The sequence below is a fragment of the Saimiri boliviensis genome, chromosome 13 (genome assembly GCF_048565385.1).
Source record: "Saimiri boliviensis isolate mSaiBol1 chromosome 13, mSaiBol1.pri, whole genome shotgun sequence".
Classification (NCBI taxonomy): domain Eukaryota; kingdom Metazoa; phylum Chordata; class Mammalia; order Primates; family Cebidae; genus Saimiri; species Saimiri boliviensis.
In genome coordinates, this window is record NC_133461.1 from 54,173,572 (window position 1) to 54,192,503 (window position 18,932).

The window sequence follows — 18,932 nt, forward strand, 5'->3', positions numbered from 1 at the left end:
GGATCGTCTCTCTCTGGGCCTTGGTGTGACACTTTGCTACCTCCTCACTCTTTGTTTGGCCCATGCCGCTTCATGATTCAGTTCTCATTCCTTCACTTGACTTTGAAGTCCAAGTTTCTTGGCCTTTTCTTCCTCCAAGAAAGCCTGCTCTCTGCGTGCTGGGCCGGGTGCACTTTTCTGCATGCCCCATCTGAGCTCTCACCTGAGAGGCCATGCCCACCTTTCATGGGATGTGTTCCCTGCACCTGACACAGCGCCTGACACACAGGACACTTACCTGTTTGTTGATGAGAATGCCTCTAGGAGGGCAACCTCTTCATCCACCCACCGAGAGGAATACTGCAGCAAAGGGCGCTAATCCACGTAGAAGTCTTTGCTGGAGTGATTATATATGTGAATGCCAAACGTTTCCACAGCTCATTATTTTTAAGCAAAAAACCAAGAACCACATGATTATGAGATTGAAGAAAATATTTTCATGCTTCTTGTTCTGTTTTCTTTCAGGCCATTCCTGTGTTTCTCACTTTGCATAATGTAGCCGAAGTTATCATCTGTGGGTACCAGAAGTGTTTTCGGAAAGAGGTAAACGATCGTGCAAAATGCTAGTGTTGCTTCCTTGTTTTAAGTTTCAAAGAAGCACTTTTCTTTTTATGGTCCAAATTAGTGTCTGCCTTTTCCTGCCACCAGTCTCCAGGAAAGACTGCCTGACAGTGGTCACTGATATCATGGGACACAGTTTGGACTTTGCTGCAATTCACTAGACGTATTGGGAATATTGTTGATGTGAACAGAGCTCAGCTCCAGGCCAGGCTGACCCAGACCCTTGGGAGACAAGAGTTTGCTGTGGGCCTGGTGGGGAAACATTCCCATCCCCAGCCAATCCAGCACCACAGGACAAGGCGTAACAGTTTCACACAGGGTGCTGTGGCGCTAGCCCAACCCAGGGAAATTTGCTTTTCTCTGCAATCCCAGCTATACCTCATAGCAGCTAGAACAAGCTCGTTCACCTTCCAGGCCTCCATCTGTGCAAGGTGGTAGTAATAACACCAGCTTGAACAAAGTGGTGTCAGTATTACTACCTTGCACGGTCCTTGTTTTTGGAAGGACTCAGCAATATCCCTGTTAAGTGAGTGTTTCCAGCTGTTTCGGCACACAGTAGGTGTTCTGCACATCAGCAATGATTAATAATGTTATTAGAGGTGGCTTTAATTTGCTCTTGCTTTTGGGAGTTTTTTTTCCCTGGAATTTGCTAGTTTGGTTTCATACCAATTTTTGGAACATTTCAATTTATTTTTATTTTAGAGATAGGGTCTTGCTCTGTTGCCCAGGCTGGAGTGCAGTGGCACACTGATAGCTCCCTGCAGCCTCAAATTCCTGGTGTCAGGTGATCTTTCTGCCCTAGCCTCCTGAGCAACTAGGACCATAGGCATAAGCCACTGTACCTGGCTACTTTTAAATTTTTATTTGTAGAGTAGGGTCTTGCTATGTTGCCCAGGCTATTCTTGAACTCCTATGCTCAAATGATACTCCTCCTGCCTCAGCCCCCGAAAGTGTTGGAATTACAGGTGTTAAACATCACACCCTGCCCAATTTTTGGAACTTCTAAACTATAGAGAGGCCAACTGGCCACCTCAGGCCACATGCTTACAGGTGTGCAGGAAGGGAGCCCGTGGCCATACCCGACCTCCCTCTGTCATCCCACGGCTCCTTGGAGGTGGCTCTGTCACCTCTCCGCTCTCCTATACTGTGAGCCTCTCCCTGCTGCTGGCTTAGTTTCCTGGGCCCATAAACATGTTTGGTGATATAAGTGCACTGATGAGAGGGTGGGCTCTCCTTCCCGTGTGACAATGAGAGAGAGAAGAGACTCACTTCACCAGCCCTGGAAGGGTGTGTTTATAAAACCAACCCTCACACAGAAAAATCTCAAGCTGCCTTGCCTGGGCACCTCCCACTCTGCCTCACCTCTTCTCTCCCCTCCCCTGCCACAGGCCTCAGACAGGGCCAGGCTTGGTGTTGTCCCTGCCCTCTTGTCCCTGTCACCTCTGTTGCTCCTGCTTCCCCGCCACCATTCCCCTGAGACTGCCCTGAGATGAAGGCACTGGCGGCTTCATCTGTGCACCTTATCATGTCTGTTTGCATGATTGCCCCCCCCCCACTTTCTCCCCAGCCTTTCTGGACCCCCTTGGCCTCCACGCCTACTTCTTGCTTGGTTCCCTTCCTGGGTCGTGGGCTTTTTCTTCATCTGTCTTTCTCTTCCTTTTTGCCTGCCTCTTCAGGATCTCTCTGGGCTGTTTCCTTATGCCACACACTTTCTGGAAAATCTCACCCACACCCATTGCGCCAGGTACCTTCTGTTCATAGAGGACCCGCAAGTCTCCATCTCCAGCCCAGACCTCCCTGTAGAGGTCAGCTCCTCTGCAGCACCCGGGGGCTTGCTGTACTATGGTTCTCCCCGGGCATCTGAAATGAAACTGATCTGTTTCTCCAGACCTGCTTCTTCTCACTTGGTAGCCCCAGTCCTGGTCGTCATCCCCAAGTCAGAAACCTAGGAGGCTTGTTGGACTCCCCGTATCCCCTACCCACCACATCCAGCCTGTTACCAAGTCTGTGCCTCCTCCACCCTAGTTCAACCCTCATCTTCTTCTCCAGGCTGCCTGGCCGGGACTGAGAAGGAAGAGCTTGATCCCCTGAGCCCTTGGGCAGGGCCTGGAGTGAGTAGCCCTGGGCTTAGACAGTTGTGGTTTTCTATTTGGCAGTGCCCCCGCCAAGGCTGGGAGGTGGAGGCCTCTGTGTCTGGAGGGTTCCCTGGATGGACACCTGTTTCTGACGTTTGACTTACAGCACCATCATGCAGTTTCCATAGTCCATCAGTTCTAGCATGTGCTGCTTTTCTTTCACTATCTACAGTGGGAAGGCTCTTAAAATCAATGATGTGACCTGGTGTAATTTCTTTTTCTTTCTTTCTAGTACATAAAATAAGTGGAAGTTTTACAATCAGTGGTTTCTTAGGGGAGAGACGGCATTATTTTCCTCATGTCTCAGGCCAGCTTCCCTGAATCCCCGGACTGAGTTAAAGAATCACTAAGCGGTCACTGAGGTTCAGGGGCAGAACCTCTCTGAGAGTGGCTTAGCCCTGGGAACCTGACCTGTGCAAATTCTAGAAAGGCTTCATATTCTCCAAAGGGATTCTTTCTTCTTTTTTATTTTTTGAGACAGAGTCTTGCACTGTCACCCGGGCTGGAGTGCAGTGGCATAATCTCTACTCACTGCAACCTCCGCCTCCTTGGTTCAAGCGATTCTTCTGCCTCAGCCTCCCAAATAGCTGGGATTACAGGCGTCTGCCACAATACCCAGCTAATTTTTTGTATTTTTACTAGAGACGGGGTTTCGCCATGTTGGCCAAGCTAGTCCCAAACTCCTGACCTCGTGATGAGCCCTTCTGGGCCCCCTGAAGTGCTGGGATTACAGGCATGAGCTACCATGCCCACCCAGGATACTTTTTTTTTTTTTTTTTCTCTCTTACTTTCTATACCAGGATACTTTCTTATGAATTTAGAAATGAAGATTTGCCTGGTCCAGGGACAAGATCAAGGCATCTGCACAGGGTTTTGCTTCCTGATGGGCAGGTCAGAGCCTGTAGACAAGGGTGACTGTAAGACTCAGGGTTAGAAAGTCTTTTAGGGATGCTTCCATCCAGAAGGGGACCTCTTCCATTCTAGAGACCAGGGCAGATGTCTGTCTGAGAGGCCCTGACCTTTGAAATAACTGAATGAACACCGTAAGATTTTGAATCTTTAACTCCATTTCATCACTCACATAAAACATTTCTTGTCGGGACAAACTAGAAAAAAAGTGAGTGGGTAACTTTTTTTTTAATTTTTATTTTTTAGTTATTAAACCTTTCTCTCCTTTATAAATCTAAGAAGATTTAAGATGTTGTAGAAAATACAGAGGGAGACCAGGCACAGTGGCTTATGCCTGTAATCCAAAAGCTTTGGGAGGCCAAGGCAGGAGGATCACTTAAAGCCGGGAGTTTGAGGCTGCAGGAAGCCATGATTCTGCCACTGCATCAGCTTCAGCAACAGTGAGACCCTGACTCTAAAAACCCAGAAATCAACTGTGTTTCTACTTCTCTGAAGAAACCATTCTATTTTTTTTTTTTTTTTTTTTGAGACGGAGTCTTGCTCTGTCGCCAGACTGGAGTGCAGTGGTGTGATCTCGGCTCAACCTTTGCCTTCCAGGTTCAAGTGATTCTCCTTCCTCAGCCTCCTAAGTAGCTGGGATCATAGGTGCCACCATGCCTGGCTAATTTTTGCATTTTTAGTAGAGATGGGGTTTCACCATGTTGGTCAGGCTGGTCTCGAACTCCTGACCTCCTGCTCTGCCTGCCTTGGCCTCCCAAAGTGCTGGGATTACAGGCGTGAACCACCACACCAGGCTGAAACCACTCTATTCTTTCAGACTTTTTTCCTGTGCACATATGTGGATATATTTACACAAATGTAAGATACATTCTGGCTTTCCATTTTACAGTTTGTCAGGAATTCCTCTTCAGGCTGTCATCCACATTGGTTGAAGCATGTGTTGGCCGTTGCCTATTTATAGAATTGTAGGTGTTTTTCAGCAGTTTAGGGTTAAATCTGTTCTATGATGCCGCTGTGATATGTTCTTGATGAGACTTATGTTTCTGATGATACAGCTAGGAGCCTTGAAGAAGTAATCCCTTATCATCAGGAACACACTTGATGCCACCTCAGAGACTGTTAAACGTTACAACTAGGAGTATTTTGTCTACTGGGTGTAGATTTTACTAGGATCAGTTTTGGAGAGTAAAAGTTGACCTCCTTGAGACTTCGTTCCCAGATTATGAAAATAAGCTATCTGGATGTGTAGAGTTCATTTTCACCATCCAGAACAAGATCTTTGTGTATTCATGCACACACACACACACACACACAGTTTGACTGTAAGGCGATGCATGGCTAGAGGAATTAATCTAACTACCTTGAAGACTTATTTATCACAGTTTAATATTAGAATGCTCCTATTTGTTTATTCATTTATTCAGCATTTATCAAGTACCTATGAAATGTCAAACATTTTGCTAGGCCTAAAGCTGCAGAGATGTAGGAGATGCATTTCTTTTTTTTCTTTTTTTTTCTTTTTTTTTGAGAAAATGTCTCACTCAGTTGCCCAGGCTGGAGTGCAGTGGTGCAATCTCCGCTCACTGCAACCTCTGCCTCCCTGGTCCAAGTGATTCTCCTACCTCAGCCTCCTGAGTAGCTGGAACCACAGGCATGTGGCTAATTTTTTGTATTTTTAGTAGAGGCAGGTTTTCACCAGACCTGGCTAATTTTTTGTATTTTTAGTAGAGGCAGGGTTTCACCACACCTGGCTAATTTTCTGTATTTTTAGTAGAGGCAGGGTTTCACGGTGTTAGCCAGGATGGTCTCGATCTCCTGACCTCGTGATCCACCTGCCTTAGCCTCCCAAAGTGCTGGGATTACAGGCGTGAGCCACTGTGCTGGGCCCCAGGAGATGCATTTCTTAGCCTTAACCCAGAGTTGAATGGAGGGGCTGGCTTGTACACTTGGGCTGACACAGGGCATGGGTGGGCCAGCAGGTGAGCTCTAGTAAGTCGGCATGGGAGGAGCAAGGAAAGCTTCCCTAGCGGTGAGATTTGAGCTGAGTTGGGGAGGATGGGAAGGGGCTTTGCAGTTTGACAGAGAGAAAGGACGCTCCTTGTCAGGCAGGCAGAGGGGGCATCGAGTGGTGGCTAAGGAGGCCAGCAGGGGTGACACCGCAGGACTGGCAGGCAGGCGGTGGGCAGCTTCCCTTATTCCTCAGTGTCTCTACTCTCCTCCTCTGTAACATAGAACCCGTGACTGTTACTTACACCAGGATTAAAGGATTCGATACATGTAGAGCCCTCAGAACCACACCTGGCAGAGTGAGTAGCCCTCGCAGTTCAGCTAGCTAACTCAGAGGAATGTCAGCTATTTATTGTTAACTTTGGCAGCACGACTATTTTTTTTTTTTTTTGGGACAGAGCCTGACCCTGTCACCCAGGCTGGAGTGCAATGGTGCAATCTCCACTCACTGCACTCCCCGCCTCCTAGTTCAAGCGATTCTCCTGCCTTAGCCTCCCAAGTAGCTGAGATTACAGGCATGCACTACCATGCCTGGCTAATTTTTGGTGTTTTTAGTAGACATGGGGTTTTGCCATGTTAGCCAGGCTGGTCTTGAACACCTGACCTCAAGTGATCTGCCTGCCTCAGCCTCCCAAAGTGCTGGGATTACAGGCATGAACCACCCTGCCCGGCCCTTTGGCTGCATGACTTTTGAGGAGTTACATTAATCTCAGGGTTTTGGAACCCTGAGGCTTCAGTAGGACTTGTTGCTAGATTATTTTGGTCTGAGGATCCTAAAAAGGAAAATGCCTGCCATGGACTCAGCCATATCCAGAGCCCTGGGAGATGGAACTAAGTAATGAACATACTGCCTGTTTTTACTCTCTATATCTCAAGATCTGTGCTCTTTTACTCCCCTCTATGGAAGGGGCCGGCTCTTTTGGCCTGAAACGTTAGCTCTGAAAGTTCCTGGGTGAACAAGCTAGTCATGGAAGGGGAAGAACATCCCTTTAGTCCCTCCTCTCCATTTCTGCTCTTACACCAGGCTGTTGAGGTTTTGGTTATGTTTAGCTCAATTTTTGAGTAACTGCTGGGCATGGTGGCTCATGCCAGTAATCCCAGCACTTTGGAAGGCCAAGGTGGGCAGATCACTTGAGGCCAGCCTGGCCAACATGGCGAAACCTCATCTCCACAAAAAATACAAAAATTAGCTGGGTGTGGTGGCGCATGCCTATGATCCCAGCTGCTTGGAAGCTGAGGCAGGAGAATCGCTGGAACCCAGGAGGCAGAGGTTGCAGTGAGCCGTGATCACGCCACTGCACCCCAGCCTGGGCTACAGAGCAACACTCCATATCAAAAAAAAAAAAAAAAAAGAATTTTTGAATAACACATTTACTGTATGGGGGCAGTTATGCATGAGCCAGATCACCTTTGCCCTCCTTCTTTTGGTTCTTAAGGGCAAACCTCCCAGCAGGTGGCAGTACAGCACGGTTGGCCTCGTGTCCTGTGCGCTGCAGCGGTAGGGTTGGACCAAGATCAAGATTAGAGTTTAAAGATACAAGCCACAGCTTTGTACACAAATAGAATCTGTTCATTAAAACAGGGGAAACTTTATTGTTTCAGCACACATGAAAACTGAAGGTAGGCTTTGTAGTAAGCCACATGTTTCTCTTGTCAGCTCTTTACTTCTAAACAAGATGTTTATGCTTCACACTGCCTGAACTGGCATCAAAAATTGTAGTTTGTTCCCAACTAGCAGAATAATCTTTCCGAAGTGCTTAGAATTAATCAAAGGATTAATCGTACCTGTTTATTTCCTCTATCAAATATAGAAAAATCTGTGTTACCCTCTGCTAACGTGTTACTCTCTGTTAACATGTACAAATTACTTCTTGGTACAAAGATCTGATTTCCTTAAACTAACTCATCAAAAGGAGTTGATAAGAGTAGAGTCCAAATCAGGATTTCTTCATTTCATGTAGTTCAAATGCCAAGTTTATATTTCCCCAGCCTACTTTTTTTCCCCTTCTCTCTTGGGGTGGAATAAAATATCCCTTCTGTGTTTTTTAATTTTCATATCACACCACACCACATAGTTTTTAGGACTGCTCAGAGTCAGCTGGATTAGTGAATGGAATATTAAAAGAGACAGAACTAGAATAGAAGTTGAGATTGGGTGCATTGGCTCATGCCTGTAATCCCAGTGCTTCAGGAGGATGAGGCAGGAGAATCACTTGAGGCCAGGAATTCAGTACCACTGGGCAACATAGCAAGATCCTGATGCTATAAAAATTAAAAACAAACAAACAAAAAGATTAGCCATACATGGTGGTGCATGCCTGTAGTCCTAAAGTCCTAGCTACTCAGGAGGCTGAGGTGGGAGGATTGCTTGAGCCCAGGAGTTTGAGGTTGCAGTGATCATGTCACTGCACTCCAGCCAGGGCAACAGAGTGAGATCAGATAGATAGATAGATAGATAGATGAGAGAGAAAGAGAACAAGAGCTTAATTGCTTTTTAAAATACAGGTTTCATCTATTTCTTTCTCTCTCCTCATCTTAGTGTGTAAGAATTTTTGAAGGCAGGGCCCCAGCGTCATTTTGTCTTTCACGAGTCAACACCGTTCTGACGGTGAAAGCACTTTGCTGAAGTGACTCGACTCTGGAATTCTAAGTCATCCTTCATTTGGTCCAAGCAGAAAAGCCTCAGTAAATACTAAAGTGCAGCAAGCTACTAAGCCCTTGATAAATCTACTCATAATTTGTTTGCCTCTTGATCAAAATGTTTCCTTTGAAGAGGAATTTAAAAAGTTTTAGAAGTCTAATTGTATGTTTCATTCCTTTTATACAGAAAACATCTCCTGCAAAGATCTGTAGGTAAGTTTACTGTCCTCTCCACAAAAGGCCCTAATATAAGATTTAACCTAATTTCAACTTGGATGATAAACTGTTGAAGATTCACACTCTGGAAGGTGGCAGAATAATTTATTACAATCATTCATGTATCTCTGATTTGTGTCTTAGTCTAAAATTTCCTGTGTTTCTCTTTTCTTTCTGAAGTATTTTATTCCAAAAGAGAAAACATCAGAACCAACCTGGGGTAGATTTCAGTCACTAATGCCCAAAACCTTACTAATAGTTGTATGATACTGATGAGAATGAAAATGAAAAACATGGAAACGACTTCAAAATTTAAAAGTAATGTTTGCAGTCTATTTGGTCTTTAATATTTTCTGTGGTGAAAGAAGCACCAGCCTGTGAGTCCTGGGGTCTGAACTGCAGTCCTGGGCCACAGCAGGGCAATCACGGCAGCTTTCCTCATCCTCTGTGCCTCAGTTTCCTCAGCTGGAGCATAAACCAGGCCGTTCTCTCCTGGAGACCCTGGTGCCTGCAGCATTGGAATTGCAACCTGGGTGCCTTGCATCTGACTGCTTCCCGCTTCCTCTGCAGGCCAAGCAGCTAAGTCCTGGAGACAGAAAACCAACAGAGGTGCTTTGATAGATGGATTTAGGATTTCTGCTGCAGATATTTCTGGGCTTTCATCCAATCCAATCCCCCACCCTCCTTTTATTCCTTTATTACAGGTTGCACCTTGAAAGAACAAGACAAAACCAAACTTCAGGACTTACCCTCCTGCTTAAAAGGACAGCTTAGCAGCTGTCAAAGAGAGGCAGGAAAGTTCATAATACCTGATTCAATCAGGTACTGCTTGGGAGGGAAGGCAGGCAGCTGTCTCACACTTGGGCATCCCTTGTCTTCCACAACCCCAAGAGGTTCTCTGTTTGGGGGGATCTCTGATGCTCCTTCCCCATGGATGGGGAAGCATCCTCTATTCTGTAAAGCCTTTAACTATAGGTAGACACCAAACCCATCAGGATTCTCTTCTCCTCCCACTCTAAAACCTTGTCTTTTCGTAGGCAGGCCCAAGAAGCTCCCCTGACAGTCTTCCCTCATCTTACCCCACTTTTGCTTGGGATTCTTCTCTAGGTCATTTGTGTGTTGGGGTACCTTGAAAGTCAGCAAGGCTATAGGAGTGGGCGGGCTGGGGTAGAGAAGTGTCCTGAGCCTCAGGCTGCCACAGTTGTCCTGACCTTCCCAAGGCTGTGGGGCCCCAGCTCTGAGGACCCTTCTTCCAGTCCTCCTGCCCCTCGCCCAGCCAGTCAGTGCTGGTCTGTTGGCTACACTGGACAACCACACATGGTTACAGCAATGAGGACCGCCAGAATTAATCAGGAACCCGGTTTTCAGTTTACTAAGATTACACACAGGTTGTTGTGTGTTGCATATATGTCTATGTGTGCATATAAAAAACATGTAGTCTCTATGTAGAATGCAGAATATATGTTGGTAGGAGATCACATATGGCAAAATTCCCTGAGAGTGAAAACGTTGTATTTGGTGCTTTTTTTCATGCCTTTGATCTTTTGCTGTATGCTGCCAGATGGAATAGTCAGTAGTCAAGGGACACGATGTATATGTTGCCTCGATAAAATGGAAAGAGGAGAGAGACTAATTGATAATTTCGGTTTTGTGCTTTCTGGCACCTTCTTTGACGAAGAGAGGGTGGGGAAAGCTAGAGGCAAGAGCTTTTGGCATATGAAACTTAGAAGGAATAGGCTGTAAACCAGGGATTACTGAACCAGCTCCAAGTTGACTTTCTAATGAGTGAGGATCGCTTCCTGAAAATATCTGGGTTTGGCAATGTTACTTTCTGTGCAAGAATTTTTAAAAATTGCTTTATTGTGGAAATTTCTAAATATATATTAAAGTAAACAGAATAGTGTAATGAATGAGGTCCTGTGCATCCAATTCTCAGCTTCAGCCATTTTCAGCTTCTGGCCCCACCCACTGCCTTGCTTCAGTATTTTTTCCAGTCATCTTAGTATTTAATCTGTGAATATTTTAGTATGTTTAAGAGATTTTTCTAATAAAATGTTTTATGAGGGAAAATTTAAACCTACAGAAAGGTAGCAAGAATATTCCAGTGAACTCCCATGTATTCTTCACCTAGATTCACCCATTGGTAACATTTTTTGCATTTGCTTTCTTGCTATCTCACTGTACACGCGCGCACACACACACACACACACACACACACATATCACATTAAATATATGATAATGTAGGTATTATTCTTGCTCTTATATTTTCTGAATTGTTTGAGAATAAGTTGTAGAGGTCATGAATCTATTCCTAAGTACCTCAAACTGTGTCTCCTAAAAACAATCCCTTAGATACCCAAAGTGCAATCATTGAATGTAGAAAATAACGTCTAATCTGATATTATTATTTAGTCTTGAATCCATGTTAAATTTTGCCAGTTATCACAATAGTATCTTTTTTTTTTTTTGAGATGGAGTGTCACTCTGGCACCCTGCAACCTTCGTCTCCCAGGTTTGAGTGATTCCCCTGCCTCAGCCTCCTGAGTAGCTGGAACTATAGGCATGTGCCACCACTCCTAGCTAATTTTTGTGTTTTTAGTAGAAATGGGGTTTCACCATATTGGCCAGGCTGGGCTCAAACTCCCGGACTCAAGTGATCTGCCTGCCTTGGCCTCCCAAAGTGCTGGGATTATAGGTGTGAGCCACTGCACTGGCACAATATTATCTTTTATATTGTTTTTCCCCTCTAACGATGTCTAGGCCAAGCATGGTGACATGGAGAAACCCTATCTCTACTAAAAATACAAAATTAGCCGGGCACGGTGGTATGCCTCTAATCCCAGCTACTCTGGAGGCTGAGGCAGAGAATCGCTTGAACCTGGGAGGCAGAGGTTGCAGTGAGCTGAGATCATGCCATTGCACTCTAGCCAACTCCATCTCAAAAAAAAAAAAAGATGTCTCCTTTGTACCCTTTAATCTGGAACAGTTCCTCAGCTTTTTATTATCTTTCATTGCCTTCACATTTTTGAATAGGGAAGGCCTGTTGTTTTGTGAACTGTCCCTAAATTTGGTTTGTCTCAGTGTCTCCTCGTGGCTCAATCCATGCTCCACATGTTTGACAGGAATACCACCTGAGTGATGTTGTGTCCTTCTGAGTTTTATATCAAGAGGCACACAGTGTGGATCAGCCTCGTTACTGGTGGTAGTAAGTTTGATCGTTTGGTTGTGGGGGTGCACAAAGGATTTTAATGTGATTTCTGTAGTGTTTTCATTTTTGAAATTGGCATATTTGTGGTCTGATTCCCCAGTTTTTCACTTGTATATTTTTGGGGATCTGCAGTTGAAAAAAACGCTTATTTTATTAGATGTTTCACGGGCACACTATTTTCCTCGAGTGAGCCAGCTGTGGTTTTGCAGATGTCCTGTAAATGCCCGGCTCTGGGAAATGGCTAGCTGAGGTCCAGAGAAGGAAATGTCTGCTTATGAGTAGAGCACATAATTGAAAACTACACTGGTAGCAGGTTCACAGAGGAGGGACAGAGGAACCAAGTTGGTCTCGCAGGATGTGGGGCTCATGCACACTCCAGAGGATGCATCTTCACCTCCACCCGCTTGGGGAAACCTTTGATGTTGAAAGGTGAAGCTGCAGTGTTTTATCTCCCTCTCCACAGTGCCCTCTTCCTCCTGGCCGCAGCAGGATGCCTTCCCTTCAATGACTCCCAGGTAAGTTCAGGTGAACTCATTTTGCCTTCAAAGTGTCTTTTATTCTCTGAAACCTGGGTGTCTGATCAGAATTTCCTAGTCCTTCCTTGTAGAATCAGGGTAACCTGGCCTATGCAGAAGCATTCTAAAGCTTTCAGTCTGGATAGCGTTGGGCCCAGGCAACACCGTCTCCCTGGGCCTTTGCCTTCTCCCCAAGGCTGCAGCCATCGTGGCCGCAGAGCTGTGGCCCCTGGGCACTGTGGTGCCTGCCATCTGTTCTCTGTCCGTGCCTGGTGAACCTCCAAGCCAACGCCCAAGTTACCCCAGGCTCAGGCATGGAGGCAAAGTTGACTTCCTCTCCTCCCAAGGGCCTCATCTCCCGCAAAGTAATTTTTTCTTTTTGTTTTGTTTTGTTTTGTTTTGAGACAGAGTCTCACTCTGTTGCCCAGGCTGGAGTACAGTGGCAAGATCTCGGCTCACTGCAAGCTCCATCCTCCGGGTTCTAGTGATTCTCCTGCCTCAGCCTCCCGAGTAGCTGGGATTACAGGCACCCACCACCACGCTTGGCTAATTTTTTTTTTTTTTTTTCTGAGATGGAATTTTACTCTTGTTGCCCAGGCTGGAGTGCAATGATGTGATCCTGGCTCACCACAACCTCCGCCTCCCAGGTTCAAGCAATTCTCCTGCCTCCGCCTCCTGAGTAGCTGGGATTACAGGCATGAGCCACCATGCCCAGCTAATTTTGTATTTTTAATAGACACAGGGTTTCTCCATGTTGGTCAGGCTGGTCTCAAACTCCTGACTTCAGGTGATTCACCTGCCTCAGCCTCCCAAAGTGCTGGGATTACAGGCATAAGCCACTGCACCCAGCCTAATTTTTTGTATTTTTAGTAGAGACAAGGTTTCACAATGTTGGTCAGGCTGGTCTTGAACTCCTGACCTTAAGTGATTCGCCTGCCTCAGCCTCCCAAGGTGCTGGTATTACAGGTGTGAGCCACTGCGCCCGGCCTGCAGAATGATTTTTACTTTACTATCCTGTGGTAAAGTTGAATTTTTCTTATGAAGTGCTGAGGACCCACCCTCACCCCCAGTAGTCATCTTATTTCTGGGTTTCCTTTCTTTCTTTGTTTTCTTCTCCCTCCTTTTCTCTCCCAGCATTATTAGGTTCCCATCAAGTGTCAGGCCCTGAGCCAGGCTCTGGGGACACAAAGAGGAAAATTAATCTTTGCTCAGGCACAAGTCAAGTCTATTTGGAGCAAAGGGGAGGGAAACAGTAAACAGATCATTATCACACAGGGAGGCCAGGGGTACAGGAGGCTCTGAAGCACCTAAGAAGACATGGGGCCTCAGGACGTAGGAGCAGCCACAATGACAGGGGCCTGCTGTGTGCCAGGCTCTGTGCCAGTGCTTTCCGTGCCTTGTGTCATTTAAAATCTCATAACATTTCTGTAAGGATGGGAGCATTATTATCTCCATTTCATAGCGTAGAATAAGGAGGCCCAAAAGGTCACCAGCTAACAAATAAGTGGGGATTTTAGAATTTATCCCAGATCTCTCTGATGTTAGAGCCAGACTCTGCTTGCAGGACTTAAATCTGGAAGAATCAGGCAGAGTTAGCCAGGAGAAGAAAGCAGGTGAGGGCAGTCCTGGAGTGTCATGAGTATCCTGCGGTCCAGCCTCATTGGACACCTGCTATGTGTCTACCCCGTTCTAATTCCTGCCTCCCTGGAATGTACAATCTAGGAGAGGGGAAGGCAGGGGGAGATAGGGACAGATAAATGAATAAGGAAGAAATAAATAGGATGTGTCCTATGATGTGAAGTCCTGTGGAGAATAATAAGGGAAGAAGTGGAGGGTCCCCTCAGCTGAGTTGGAGGGGCAGCGGTCATGCTTGGAAAGTGCAAGTTATCCTTGTTCAGGGCCAGCAGGGGGCTGTACATACAACCGGAGGGGTGGATGGGGGCTTGTCACAGTGGTCTTAGGGTGGCATGAGTTTGGATTTGAACACAATGTGATGGCAATGTGGGGCATGGGGTATCGAGGCAGAGTCCTGTTAGGAAGATGTTGTGGGCAACTGGGTGAGGAACAAGAGGGAACTGAGGAACTGACATAGGCCCCAGGAGTCCTGTTTTGGGACCCTCACTTGGCACTGCGCTGGTGACAGGGTTTCTGATGGCCACACTGGATCCTGTTTGCCTGTACTTATAACCATTTTTTTCTTTTTTAAATTCTGCGTTCTAGTTTGATCCAGATGGATATTTTTGGGCTCTAATTCACTTATTCTGTTTAGGTAAGTTTTAAAAGAATGCTTACGTAGGGCTGAATATGGTGGCTCATACCTGTAATCCCAGCACTTTGGGAAGCCAAAGGCAGGCAGATGCCTTGGGCCCAGGAATTGGAGACCAGCCTGGGCAACCTTGAGAAACCCCGTCTCTACAAAAAATACAAAAATTAGCTGGGCATGGTGGCATATGCCTGTTGTCCCAGCTACTCAGGAGGCTGAGGTGGGAGGATCACCTGAGCCCAGGGAGGTCGAGGCTACAGGAGCCATGATCATGCCACCACACTCCAGCCTGCACAAAAGAGTGAAACCCTGTCAAAAAAAAAAAAAAAAAAAAAAAAAAAGGCCGGTGGAGGGGGTGAGGGCGAGAGGGAGGGAGGAAGGGAGACTTACTTTAATAATTGAGGTTTTTTGGTATACCCACTTTTTGGTGACCTTGGACAATAGGAAAATTAAATCCAAGGTGTGAAGTTTAAAATTAAATGGGCATTTTCTGGATTGGTTTTCTATTTTCAAGTTTTCCCTCCAATGTTTCAATTTCCAATACACTTTCCTCTTTTTCATGACAAATATGAACTAACTACCTGTGGCTTGGGGTTTCGCCTGCTCAAGTCAACTTTTGGAATGCTGATTGGTCTTCTCTAAAAACGGTGGGAAGATATCCACAAGTTCATGTCAAAAACATTTTCTTTCAGTAATTTACCAAAATAATTTAAGCTGGTCAAATAAAAGGACCATCTGATTTTATTACAAATTATATGTTGCGTGTTGCTTGTCTGTAGTCTTAAGGGGAAAAGCAGTGCTCTGTTAACACAGCTCAGAAGTTTTCAGAAATCCAGCAGTGTTTCTTTTTTCATGTGCGTCATGTTAAGGAAGTGAAACCTTCCCGTTAATGGTGTCCTTCATTGATCATGACACTTTCCATGTCCAGCACTCTGGGGACCACTGGAAGGATGGACTGCATTAACAGAGGATTATTGCATTTGTACCCTTGAAACCTTCCAAATGTTGATGGTCTTCTGTCAGCTGGGTGTGTCCCTCATAGGGAAAAGGACCAGCAGTTGTGCCTTTGGAGGCCTTTATCCATGTGGATTTTCTGTTTCCCTGGACATGCCAGGAGCTCCTTGAGTAGAATGCCATGACCAGTGACATGTTTTATTTCATTTTCAGGGGCTTATAAAATACTACAGAAGTTTCAGAAACCCAGTGCATTAAGGTAAACTCCTTTTTTTTTTTTTTTTTTTTTTTGAGATGGAGTTTCGCTCTTGTTGCCCAGGCTGGAGTGCAATGACGCGATCTCGGCTCACTGTAACCTCCGCCTCCTGGGTTCAAATGATTCTCCTGCTTCAGCCTCCCGAGTAGCTGGGATTACAGGCATGCACCACCATGCTGGGCAAATTTTGTATTTTTAGTGGAAACAGGGTTTATCCAATGTTGGTCAGGCTGGTCTTGAACTCCAGACCTCAGACGATTCACCTGCCTTGGCCTTCCAAAGTGTGGGGATTACAGGCGTGAGCCAACGCACCCAGCCGAGGTAAAGTCTTAATGTTTGATGAGCTGTGATTGGGTTAAAGGAGAGGGGTGAGACTTGTGGTATCATGAGATTTTTCCATTCAGCCAGAGACTCTGCAGGCCTGGGTTGTGGCAAGGGCAGGGGACTTAGCCCTTGAAGCCGTCCCTCTTCTTGCTGTTTGGGCCACTCCAGGCTGGGTCCACCAACACATAAAACGTGTCTGCCTTTAGCCGTGTGTGAAGAGGCATGGAAGTCTCAGTCTCCTTCCTTCAGGGGCACCACTTAGATGACATGTAAATGAAATGTTTGTGGCCAGCTGCTTTGGGTTCCAATCAGCTGCATCTAGCACAGAGGGACAGTACTTTTTCTTGTTTCCCCAGCCCTGTTCTAACTTTAGACCCAGAAGTCTCTCCACTTACTGGCTCCATTCTTGGGTAAAATGAGGCTTTGTTGCAGGCAGTCAGTGGAGCAGCCTTGGTGAATGTAAATGAAAAAAAGATATGGCTTTAGGCCTGGAGCGATGAGGCCAGTGCCCCTAGACCGGCCAGCTGGCCTCTGGGTTTTGAGGCCTGCTGAAGGCCTAAAGAGAGAAGATCTGAAGGGAATGACTCCTGAGAGAAGGTCATCCACTTTGAGAATGTGGGGCTTTCACTCCCTGGAGCACCTTTTGTTCTTTTAATAAAGTATTTTTGTAGCAAGAAGCCAGGAGAGTTGCCAGGTGAAATACAGGATGCCTGGTTGCATTTGAATTTCAGATAAGCCTTGAATAATTTTTGTAATATTTGGAACATGCGGTACTTACACTAAAACATTACTTTTTATCTGAAGTTCAAATGTATTTGATTGCCCTGTATTTTTACTTGTTAAATATGGTAGCCCCAGAAGCCAGTCCAGTGGCCTAAGATAGTTGACTCTACTTTGAAAGTGACAGATGTACACATGGGAAACAGTTGCCCACAGGTGAAAATATGTGTGATTTAAAATGAACTAGGAACTGGTTTTGAATATTAAATACTTTTCCTTCTATTTATGGATAATTTACAAAAGTAGTAATTAAAGTAGGATTTATTTATAGAAGGTAATTATTATTTTATGTATTTGAATAGTTCTGCTATTTCATTTAACATTTTCTCTCTCTCTCATTCCTTAGTGATATTGACCAGCAATACTTAAACTACATATTCAGGTAAAATTAATTTACATTTTAAAAGAGCCATTCATATCCTTTTAGGGCTAATGGATTTTTATTTTTCAATATTATTTTGATTGAAGAGTTCTGAGCCCGTGTGCCTGCCAGGAAGGCAAGTTACGAAATTTGTGAGATGACTAGAGTTGAGGAAACCAAACAGTAGTCCTGCCTTTAGACCAAGCAAGAGGGGCCTCTCTCAGGCCCTGAATTTCAGAGGGCCACGCCCCTCCTCCTGAGTGTGGCATCTGTGAGGCTAAGGGACGTTTCTTGCTTTTGGATGTGTCCTTGAATCCCCCACCTGTGTCCCTGAGCTCGATTCCCGGTCTGTCTTCCCAACTCATTCCCAAGCCCAAGGAGTGTCCAAAGAGAGGCTGCCAGTGGGCAGGCATGTAGGTGGAGGTGACCTTGCAGGCTCAGGTGTCCACACACATGTGTGAGGCCCTGGGGCTGCAGGATGGATCCTGGGATGAAAAGAAAAGGGGGGCACTGGCAGCCAGGAGTCAGAGGCTGCCCTGGGCTGCTACACTCTGACATGCAGCATCAGGGAGCCCAAGAATTCTACATTTTCATCTAGACTTTCAGGGTATTTTGAAGGTATTTTTGTTAAGGCAGGATGAAGTTTGAGGCTTGATTCCTAACTTTTAAATATGGTATGTGGACTTCTGTTTGTACCCTTGTCCCAAGCCAAGCAGAGAATGAGCCTGCTTACTACAACAGCATGATATGCCTCTTTTATATTAGTATAATTTCTTCATTATAATTTACATGTAATTTATAATCTTAGAACTATAAGGGGTTTCCGCTTTGAGAGGCTGAGGCAGGAGGATCACTTGAGCCCCAGAGTTGAAGGTTACAGTGAGTTATGATCACGCCGCTGCACTTCAGCCCAGGGCGACAGAGGGAGATTTTGCCTCAGGAAAAAAAAAAAAAAGTATACAGGGCTTCAAGTTACATTTTTCTTCAAACAAACATAGTCCCACCACAGTACACCTAGAGGTGATGAATTCCAGTTCAGAAAACTTACTGAGAACCTGCCACTTGATGCCTGGCACTGCTAGGGATCCAAAGATGAATCAAATATGGTCCTTGCCCTCAAGGAGGTCGCAGTGTAAGCTGCCACCAAGGGGAAAGGATGAAAAGAGAATGAAGAGGAGTTTTCTTTGATGTGAGCCCCATTCATCCTTGACACCCTCTCATTGCCCTCTCTGGAAACCCCTCCTGTCCCCCAGCACCCCTCTGCCGTGCCTTTACACTGCTGAACCCTGCTGTGGGGGGCCCAGTCCCTCACCCTCTGCAACCTCTCTGTCAAAACTCATGCCATCCAGGCGGCCTATCGAGTTAGAGGTTAGGAATAAAACACGTTATCTAAGTATCGGAGGGAATTTTGTTTTCAGGTGCTGAATGGCCTGCTTTGGTAGGAGTTAGGAGTGGCTTAACAATGTATTTGCAAAATTCAAACAAGGATTAAAGGACCAACTCCTTCACTTAATTATTTCTTATAGTTACCTCCTAATCTTTTATTTGAGGTTACCCTTTGGGTGATTCTGGGATGATGGGATTTGGGGTATATGACAGGCTCTGGGAGGTGTTTTGGGATGGCAAGAGGCCCCTCATATCCTGCCGTAAGAGTGATCACTTCTGCTCCCGAAGTTATAACCACAGAGGGATTCAGGGAGGTAAAATAATGGAGTATGTACAGGGTATATATTTTCCAAAGAAAGGCGAGATGGCAAGCAAA

General features: G+C 45.7%; 1 protein-coding gene across 12 annotated transcripts in view; it reads left to right on the forward strand.

The window, feature by feature from the left end:
- Positions 1-18,932, forward strand: part of TMEM241 (transmembrane protein 241) — a 156,109-nt gene that overhangs the window by 54,902 nt on the left and 82,275 nt on the right. For all 12 annotated transcript variants that reach the window (XR_012513144.1, XR_012513149.1, XR_012513150.1 and 9 more), the window contains 6 exons: positions 505-582; positions 8,479-8,504; positions 12,181-12,232; positions 14,453-14,501; positions 15,663-15,708; positions 17,156-17,191. Coding sequence is in view for 5 of the 12 variants with exons in the window: in XM_074383681.1 (XP_074239782.1) it covers positions 505-582; positions 8,479-8,504; positions 12,181-12,232; positions 14,453-14,501; positions 15,663-15,708; positions 17,156-17,191 (287 nt within the window). In the remaining 7 variants the exon portion in view is untranslated. The remainder of the gene's footprint in view (positions 1-504; positions 583-8,478; positions 8,505-12,180; positions 12,233-14,452; positions 14,502-15,662; positions 15,709-17,155; positions 17,192-18,932) is intronic.